General features: G+C 27.3%; 2 protein-coding genes across 2 annotated transcripts; both read left to right on the top strand.

Annotated features, from left to right (window-relative positions):
- The first annotated feature begins 547 nt into the window (after positions 1-547).
- LOC101260225 (patatin-like protein 2) lies at positions 548-4,237 on the top strand. The gene is made up of 7 exons (XM_010322044.3): positions 548-812; positions 1,071-1,252; positions 1,337-1,526; positions 2,229-2,390; positions 2,919-3,221; positions 3,666-3,841; positions 3,945-4,237. Exons 1-7 carry the CDS (start codon positions 663-665, stop codon positions 4,018-4,020), a joined length of 1,239 nt encoding a protein of 412 aa, XP_010320346.2. The 5' UTR covers positions 548-662; the 3' UTR covers positions 4,021-4,237.
- Positions 4,238-6,288: 2,051 nt separating this feature from the next.
- On the top strand, positions 6,289-8,930 carry LOC101259932 (patatin-like protein 2). The gene is made up of 7 exons (XM_069297430.1): positions 6,289-6,473; positions 6,563-6,747; positions 6,833-7,019; positions 7,100-7,261; positions 7,466-7,777; positions 8,384-8,562; positions 8,644-8,930. The coding sequence occupies exons 1-7, from the start codon at positions 6,339-6,341 to the stop codon at positions 8,711-8,713; spliced, it is 1,230 nt and encodes a 409-aa protein (XP_069153531.1). The 5' UTR covers positions 6,289-6,338; the 3' UTR covers positions 8,714-8,930.
- Positions 8,931-9,825: the final 895 nt, after the last annotated feature.

Raw genomic sequence — 9,825 nt, 5'->3', positions numbered from 1 at the left:
ATATATATATATATATACATATTATGAAAAAGATTTATTTATAGAAGTATAAATCTTGCAAGATAACTATACTTCCGTCTAATTAATTAAAATTTTCGAGAAAGTCGAGGAAAATAAAATGATACTGCCTCCATTTTAATTTGTTTCTCATGATTTGACTTGATACGCATTTTAAAATATTATGGTCTTAAATTAAAAATATGTTAACTGCATTTAAAATAATTTTTAAACTTGTGATCTTAAAATATATCGTGATAAAAAAAAAATTCTTTCAAAACAGATTAAAAAAAAAGTTAGACAGAAATATTCAAATAATTATCTAAATTAATTTCTTGTAACGTGAAAGTGTTTTTGTACAAACCCTTAATTGTGGGTCATCTTTGACTGATTCTAGATATAATATATTCGTGGTCATCACTCTTTATTTTTTTAAAAAAATAAATAAATAATATATCTATCTCCAAAAAACTATCCAAGATTTACAAGTTGAAGAAGCAACTTATTAATGTGTAATGAGGACTATAAATAGATGGTTTACCATTTGTTAGATATATCAATATAAAGTTTAATCAATATTTTTCTAGAAGTTTACTTGTTTCATAAACTCTTAGCAATATTATATAATTAAGTTTTATATATTCATCAAAAATTACACCTAACTAATGAAGAATGTAATGTTATCATCAAGTGGTTCATTAAAGTTGCAACCTCCAACTTATGGTAAACTCATAACAATTTTAAGTATCGATGGAGGTGGAATTAGAGGAATTATTCCAGCAACTATTCTTGAATATCTCGAATCTCAACTCCAGGTAAAACTAATTCCACTATGTGACACATTTTTCGTTTTAGTTTGTTCAAAATTCAAAAACAACACCCTTGTTTTATATTCAGAAACAATTTATTTTTTATTTATTTTACACGTAACGACATTTTTTTTTGTAACCTCATATATGACATATAACCACAAATTTGAAGAGTTCGGGGATCCTACTAGCTCTGCTAGTTGACTATCTGAACTTTCACCTTGTTGATGAGACTTAGATTCCCGAGTTTAATTATTAATATAGGAATTGGATGGTGAGGATGCAAGGCTTGCAGATTACTTTGATATAATAGCAGGAACAAGTACTGGTGGCCTTGTTACAGCCATGTTAACAGCTCCAAACAAAGACAAACGTCCTATATTTGCTGCTAAGGATATAAAGCCATTTTATCTTGAGCATGGTCCTAAGATATTTCCACAAAAAGGGTAAATAATAATAAATTCTTGTCTAAGTACTAATTATCTTAATTAGACTGATGATTATATTACTTCAATTAAACAATTTCACAGGATGTTATTTTTTGAATCAATAATGAAAACACTGAAGTCTTTAATTGGACCAAAGTATAACGGAAAGTATCTGCATCAAGTCATAAAGGAGAAATTAGGAGAGACTCATTTACATGAGACTTTGACTAATGTGGTTATTCCAACTTTTGATATCAAGAATCTACAACCAACAATTTTCTCCACTTTTGAGGTATTTTTTTTAAGTTTATGTGAGTTGTAATATTTTTGCCTAATTCTTCAAAAGCATCAATATAATTTTCATTCTTACATGACAATAATAATGACAAAGAAATAGGGTTTTAGTCATAATAATAGTAACTTGTTATCAAGATATATATATGCTTTAGAGGAGACAGTTTAATATGAGGAATAAGTTATAATAATCTCGAAATAAAATGTAGAATTATTTCATCTTATGTTTACTTGGAGGTATTAAATCGATAGCTCTTAGATTATTTATCCAACTATTTGTATTATAGTGAAGAAATAGATTATTTCATATATATATTAATGGAGTAACCTTATCGCAAGATAACTTACTTCAGGATGTAATTAATCCCAGTATAACTTGTTCCTGATTTACGATACTTCATACAAGTTATTTTGGGCAGAGCAAATCACATATCTGGGACAATTAGGTGGCCCATGGCGCAAAAAGAAGATATCAAAACTTAGAAAAAGTTTTGTATTTTTTTTTTTGTGTGGGATTGATTTGTTTTGATATAGTCATGATGGAAAGTGAAAGCTAATACTTTATAAGTTTGATTTAATAATTAAATAATTATAGATAAACATAAAATGATTTTAAATTAGTCGAGTTGGATGATTGACGATTCTATATTATATTATTTATTAATTTGACATATAATTTTAATCCGTTCAAATTCAACAGGCAAGAGAAAAACCATTAATGGATGCTAAGCTTTCAGATATATGCATTAGCACATCTGCTGCTCCAACTTATCTTCCTGCACATTATTTCAAGACTCAAGACAGAGATGACAATTTTCATGAGTTCAATCTTGTTGATGGTGGAGTCGCAGCTAATAATCCAGTACGTACATAGGGACAAAAGACAAATATACCTCTGAATTATCGTAATTGATACGTAGATATTTTCCGTCATACTTTTGAAACATTGATACCCTTGCCGTTCAAAAAGTAGAATATATATACCATTCACTCTAACGAAAGACTAAATAGGGACACGTGGTGCAATCTTATCCGTCGCGTCGCAGATAAGACTATGACACGTGCATGTCATTTAGTATAAATGGTATATATGCTCTAGTTTTTGAAAGTCAGGGCATCAATGTTCCAAAAATATGACGGATGATATCTGCATATTTTTAGTATATTCTAAAGATATTTTCGAAAAAAATAAATCATAACTTCAATTAACAAATTCATAAATGACATGTCACTATCCTATTGGCTACCTTGCCGATTAACATAGTTGATATCCTAAAAAAAATATTTTTCACTCTCCAATCGAACACGGAAAACATTTTCCTAATTAGAAGTATGTGTCATTAAATATGCCATTTTTTCTTATATATGTTTTGGTGATTGCTTTTTGCAGGCCCTTGTTGCTACAAGTCAAGTGACCAAACAAATAATGGCTGGAAATCCAGATTTTTTTCCAATTAAACCCATTGATTATGGAAGATTTTTGGTGATTTCTGTAGGCACAGGATCTGCAAAAGTTGAACAAAAATATAATGCTAAAATTGCATCAAAATGGGGTATATTAGGATGGCTACTTAATGGAGGTTCAACTCCAATTGTTGATGTTTTTACTCAAGCAAGTGGTGATATGGTTGATTTTCATATCTCTGTTGTTTTCCAAGCTCTTCATTCCGAAGAAAATTATCTTCGTATTCAGGTACAAGTTCTATATACTGACAACATAAAAAGAATTTATAACTATTTATTTATAACAAGTCATTTATCATGTTATACCATATTATGCTTATTACAAAAATTAGTTAAAAATCAAAGGTGGATCCAAAATTTGTATTATCTAATTAACATGTTTGGTAGTGTGATAATGTAAAAAAAAAAAATTACACTAGCTAATTTATATGTATATTAGTCGATTTACTTCATTCTAACAAGATATTGAGTCGAGGATTTGTTTGGAAACAGTCTCTTTTATCTTCACAAGATGTATAGTGGTAAAATTAGCGTATACTCTACTTTTCTCAGATCAGATCTCTACGTGGGATTTAATTTACCGGATATGTTGTTGTTGTTAATAAGTTTCAGGTATTATGACGATTTTATATTTTAGACTGAAATGATTATTTTATTTATTGATCAATGGTAGGATGACACATTAAGTGGAACAGACTCCTCTGTTGACATATCAACCAAAGAGAACATGAACAAATTGGTTGAAATTGGCACAAATTTATTGAAGAAACCAGTTTCAAGGGTAAATCTACAGACAGGTCTATTTGAAGAATGCAAAAAAAAAGACACAAATGAAGAAACTTTGAAAAGGTAAATATTATTGGCAAATCACCAACAACTATAAAATTATTAGCTACGAAATATTTAACGATAGAAGTATACCGGAATTGATCAAAGTATAATTTTTTGACAGGTTTGCAAAGTTGCTTTCTGAAGAAAAAAGACTTAGAGATTCCAAGTCACCCCATACAAGCAAAACCTCAGAATAGAATATCATATATATATTTGTTTACAACACATAAAAAATTATTTAATTAATACTTATATTTAATTAACTCAGTATTTAATTTGTAATAAATAACGTGTGAAATTCAAATCGTGTGTGATGTTCAGTGTATTTCATTTGCCTTGATATGTTGTTAATTGTAATTATCAGAAATGCTTTATTATTACATTATTATAAATTGCAATTAGTATGACGATAAATATCTGCTTCCCTCAGTTTGTTGGCATTTCATTTTATGAATTTAATTATTCAATACAACATCATTATTGTCGGTTTAATAATTGGTCGATAGGTAAAAGGATAGTTTAATTCCTTTATTGATGGCTCGATATTTATACTTTTACTTTCAGAGTTTGTGCTATAGTTACATTAATTCATTTTATATTTGTAAATAACTAGATAATTATTTAAACCACACTTATAAAATATGTTATTCAACTGATTATGTATACTCAAGATATTTCTCATGACCAACGTAACTTGTGTTGTAGTAATAACAGGATTGTTCTATTCGTAATCAAAGATCTTAGATTTGTACGTTATATATTGAAATTTAAATTTAATTAAAGTTTTAATACCTATTCTGAATACAAATATTTTTTTTAAAAAAAAAGAAAAACGTGGGACGATATAGTGGTCTTCATGGCCCCTCCAATACAAAATAAGGACCATGGATTGAAACGTTAGAATTATTATAAAAAATTGATTTAGATAACCATTAAAATCAAAATTAACGTGTTTTTTTTTATATATTATATTAATAATGTATTTAGTTTGTTGGAATGAGTTGCTTATTTAATTTTATCCTCTCAAATCACTACTTACTCTTATTATATATAATCATGTTTTAATCGATCTAATAACACTATCAATGTACAAAAGTTGGCAAACTCTTCGATCATATGATTATATCAGTTTTTAGTCAGAATTTTCAGATTCACATTTTAACACTCGCGGGAATAGAAAATTTTCTAAATTCGAAATAATTAAAATTTTAAAAAATATATATGGTTGTTAAATAACTAGCTAATTCCATTGATCCAAGAAAAGAAATATCCTAAATTGAGAAATTAAAAGGATATTCAACTAACATGGACTATGGAGTAATATAATTGATGAAGCCTCAAGTTAGTGTACCACCTTGTTGTAGTGAATGATATTGCTTCTCTCATAATTAGTGATCTCGAGTTCAAGTTCTAAATACGAAAAATCTCTTGATAGATTAGCGCTACTTCCTGAGAAAGACTACCTAACACATAATCTAAATAAATTAAATTTGAGCGTTAAAATATGAAAAAAAAACATCTTGTTAAAAACGTTATTCCTAAATAAGCACCACAACATATCATTCAAATTTAGTTGAAAATTCAAATATCGAATAAAAAACAAATATTTATCTTTTAAAAGAAAATAAAAACGTGGAACAATATAGTGGATTAGTGGTCATAAGTATGTGCCCCTCAAAAACAAAATAAGGACCTATCCATACAGCTTGCACCATGTAAAACATAACACAAACTTTTCAATCAATGGCTAAATAAGATAACATTCGATTTACATAACTATCAAGATCAAAATTAACATTCTTTTTAAAATATATTTTTTTGTTTTTATATTAATAATGTATTTTATTTGTTGAAACGAGTTTGCTTATTTTATCCTTTCAAATCCACTACATACGCTTATTATAAATATAAATAATTGTGTTTTAAGCGACCTATTGGCTATTAACATTATTAATGTACGAAAGTCGGCACACTCTAGTTCCATTTGTCTAATAAAAGAATATCCTAGAATTGAGAAAATTAAAAGGATATTTAACTAATAAGAAGTAATATAATTGATGAAGCCTCAAATATATGGACCACCAAAAGATGTGTTATAGTAAATGATGGTGCTCCTTTCTTAATTAAAAATTTTAAGTTTAGATTTTCGATACGAAAATTTCTTTATGGATTAGTGTTACCCTTCGAGAAAAGCTATAGCTAATATAAATTTAAATGAATTAATTAAATTTTAATACAGATATTGAAACGTCGAGCGAAAAATAAATTCTCAAAGTTGTGGTCAAGTTGGTGCCTGATCCTTTAGGACATGTATTATAGGTCCTAAATATTTTCCTGGTCACATTCCATTGACTTTTCAAAAAATTAAAATAATAAAATATTGACCTCCAAAAAAAAATATCTTAGATTGCTCTAAACATAGTGAGGCATATATTAAGGTCTATAAATAGATCATTTAACCTTGCTAAAAAATCAATTAATTATTTTCTTATACTCATAAACTTTTTTTAAAAAAATGTCATCATCTAGTTCATCCAAGTTGCAATCTCCAATTAATGGTAAATTCATCACAATTCTCAGCATCGATGGAGGTGGCATTAGAGGATTAATTCCTGCAACTATTCTCGAATATCTTGAATCTCAACTCCAGGTAATCACGTAAACTTCTCTATCCTCGTTCAAATATTAACTTATTCAACTGAACTCAATATTTTATTTTGTACGTGTTAATTTTTATAGGAATTGGATGGTAAGGATGCTAGACTCGCAGATTATTTCGATATAATTACAGGAACAAGCACGGGTGGCCTTGTTACCGCTATGCTAACAGCTCCAAACAAAGAGAATCGTCCTCTATTTGCTGCTAAGGATATAAAGCCTTTTTATCTCGAGCATGGTCCTAACATATTCCCACAAAATAATATGTAAATTTCTAATTGATTTTTTTCTTCTTTTTCTAAAAATAATCAAGCACTATTAATATTATTGTTTTTTTAAAATCTTATATAGGATACTGATTGGATCAATGATAAAGGGATGGAAGTTTTTAACAGGACCAAAATATAATGGAAAGTATCTTCGTCAAGTCATAAAGGAGAAATTAGGGGAGACTAAATTGCATGAGACTTTGACTAATGTTGTTATTCCAACTTTTGATATCAAAAATATGCAACCTACAATTTTCTCTACTTTTGAGGTCCCTTTCTCCACTTTTTTGTCTTATTTTTTTTAATCAGAGGTGTCAAATTAGTTTTATCAATTTAATCTGTTTAACAGGCGAAAAAACATTCAATAATGAATGCTAAGCTTTCTGATATATGCATTGGAACATCTGCTGCTCCGACATATCTTCCAGCACATAATTTTCACACCCAAAACGAAGATGGCAAATTTCATGAGTTCAATCTTATTGATGGTGCTATCGCTGCTAACAATCCGGTATTAAATAGTTTAACCTATTTTATATCACTTTAAAATAACTGAACTTTATCAATTGAATACTATGTTTTTTATTATATTAAAGTTACAAAATCTTACACATAATAATGACAATATTTATTTAACGAAATGACTTTATTATTATAATAAGTGAAATTTGTCAAATTAACTCGAAATTTATATGGTATAATTTAACTTTTACAGACCTTAATTGCTATAAATGAAGCGACCAAACAAATATTCGAACAAACCTCGTATTTCAAAAATTTCAAGGAAATGAAGCCCACTAATTATGGGAAATTTTTGGTTATCTCTATTGGGACTGGATCAGCAAAATTGGAACATAAATATGATGCTAAAATTGCATCAAATTGGGGTATTTTTGGATGGCTAACTGGTGGAGGCTCAAATCCAATTATTGATGCATTTGCTGATGCTAGTGATGATATGGTTGATTATCATATTTCTGTTGTTTTCCAATCAGTTCATTCTCAAAAACATTATCTTCGTATTCAGGTACTATTTATTTCACTCTTGAATATTCTATTAAATTTTATTTAAAAAAATGACTTACTTTCATTTTTAGTTTGTTTAAAAAGAATGATCCTTTTTTGCAACACTTAAATTTCGATTTTTTCATGACATAGTTAAGACTACAAGATCAAAGAGTTTTTTTAGTACATTTAATAAAACTTTAATTTAGAATCATAAAATTGAAATGTTTCTTTATTTTCTTGAACTCCGTATCAATTAAAACTAAATCATTTTTTTTTAAAACGGAAGGCATGTCAATTAAAACTAAATTTTTTTTTTTAAAAAAAAAGGGAGAGAGTATCAAATGTGCTAGATCAGAAATAATAAAGACCAAAATCAAAATTTGTTATTAACATTTGAGGGGTTAAAAGTGCTAATTACCTAATTTAAATTGTTTCTAAATATTTGGAAGAAAAAAACAAATTCAAGAAAGAGATAAATATTACTTGAGAGTAAAGCATTTTTTTTTATTAAAAAAAAAAAAAACAAATCCATTTTCATAATTTAATTTTGAAACGTACGAAGTATTTATTACTTTATCGAAGTGTTAGATCTTACTAAATTGTATTGCTCAACAATTTTAATTAGGATGATACATTAAGTGGAGCAGACTCCACTGTTGACATATCAACCAAAGAGAACATGAACAAATTGGTTGAAATTGGGACAAATTTATTGAAGAAACCAGTTTCAAGGGTAAATCTACAAACAGGCCTATTTGAACAATTAAACAAAGATGGTGGCACAAATGAAGAAGCTTTGAAAGAGTAATATTATTCAACTCTCTTGTCAATATTATTTATATATTCTTTATTCATATACTGAATTGAACCTATTGTTTTTTTCAGGTTTGCAAAGTTGCTTTCTGAAGAAAAAAAAACCAGAAATTTCAAATCATCTCCTACCGATGAATCGTAGAGAGGAAAAATTGTGATTTGGTATTATATGAATCCAAAATTTTATGATTTTGGAATAGTATTTTGTAATTCAATTTATGTCTTCTAGCTTTTGATTGTTGGACCAATGTGAAAATATTCAATTGTGTGTTATGAAAAAAATAATTAATACAGGGATGTGGAATTTTTTAAAAAAAAAAGATAATTTGATTCTTGAAAGTAAAAATTCATTATCTCAATTATTTGTTATATTACTTGAGAATAATGCATGTAAAAAGATGTAATTTTAATTTATTTAATGTCTTTATTCAATGTATTTGATCCCTTATTTTTACTTTTTTTTAAGAGAATATACAACTTGGGTAAAAAGGGAGAAAAGGGAACATTATAAGATATTATGAGAAGAAAAAAGATAAAGATTATAATTGAAATGTAAAAAATAACCATTTGTCGACATAAATCACATTAGCTAAATAGTTCTCTTTTTCAAAAATAAATATTTAAAATATTTTTTGTCATGAATATTTAAATTCTTTAAAAATATCATCATACTTTTAATTCATTCTTAATTAAAATACGAAGCCTTAAGAGTTTGAGGATATAAGGCCCGAAGTTATTGTTTCAATTGTTTTATCGAAAAAATGAATAAAATCTAATTAAAATGTATAAGTGAAAATTAATATCAATTTTAAGCGGTCGCCGATGAATTAACCCGTAAAATAAAGTCAAAATTTCACATTCCAATTTTGTCTTGTCATCCCACCCCCACTCCCTAAACCCCCCACACCTTCTTTTTTAGAATTAATCTCGAAGGTTCAAATCTCACAATCGCCTTATTGTTGATTTGTTTCTATAAGGGGTCACCTTGTGTCCTTTCTTGCGTTTTCAATAAAAATAGCTTCAGAAATTTAAAAAGTTTATGATATTATTTTATTTTTAAAATAAATTAATTTATTAATTTATTAATAAAAATATGATTTAAATTAAAAGAATAAAAAAATTTAAAAATAAAATAACATAAATAAAATATTATGCGAATCAAATTTTCTAGCAAAAAATGATTTTTTTTTCTTTTTCTTTATTTGCTTGGTTCATTCTTCATTTTGACGCGTTGAATTTCCTTTTTCTATTATT

Source organism: Solanum lycopersicum, chromosome 4 (genome assembly GCF_036512215.1).
Source record: "Solanum lycopersicum chromosome 4, SLM_r2.1".
NCBI classification, from domain to species: domain Eukaryota; kingdom Viridiplantae; phylum Streptophyta; class Magnoliopsida; order Solanales; family Solanaceae; genus Solanum; species Solanum lycopersicum.
The sequence above is the reverse complement of the archived record's forward strand: the minus strand, read 5'-3'. Positions and strand labels throughout refer to the sequence as shown.

Bases quoted from the DNA above. Each gene is read 5' to 3' on its own strand.
- LOC101260225 (XM_010322044.3), top strand. From the start codon at position 663: ATGAAGAATGTAATGTTATCATCAAGTGGTTCATTAAAGTTGCAACCT. The intron at 1,253-1,336 runs GTAAATAATAAT...ACAATTTCACAG, and splicing joins AAGATATTTCCACAAAAAGG to GATGTTATTTTTTGAATCAA. The intron at 1,527-2,228 runs GTATTTTTTTTA...CAAATTCAACAG, and splicing joins CAATTTTCTCCACTTTTGAG to GCAAGAGAAAAACCATTAAT.
- LOC101259932 (XM_069297430.1), top strand. From the start codon at position 6,339: ATGTCATCATCTAGTTCATCCAAGTTGCAATCTCCAATTAATGGTAAA. The intron at 6,474-6,562 runs GTAATCACGTAA...TAATTTTTATAG, and splicing joins ATCTTGAATCTCAACTCCAG to GAATTGGATGGTAAGGATGC. The intron at 6,748-6,832 runs GTAAATTTCTAA...AATCTTATATAG, and splicing joins ATATTCCCACAAAATAATAT to GATACTGATTGGATCAATGA.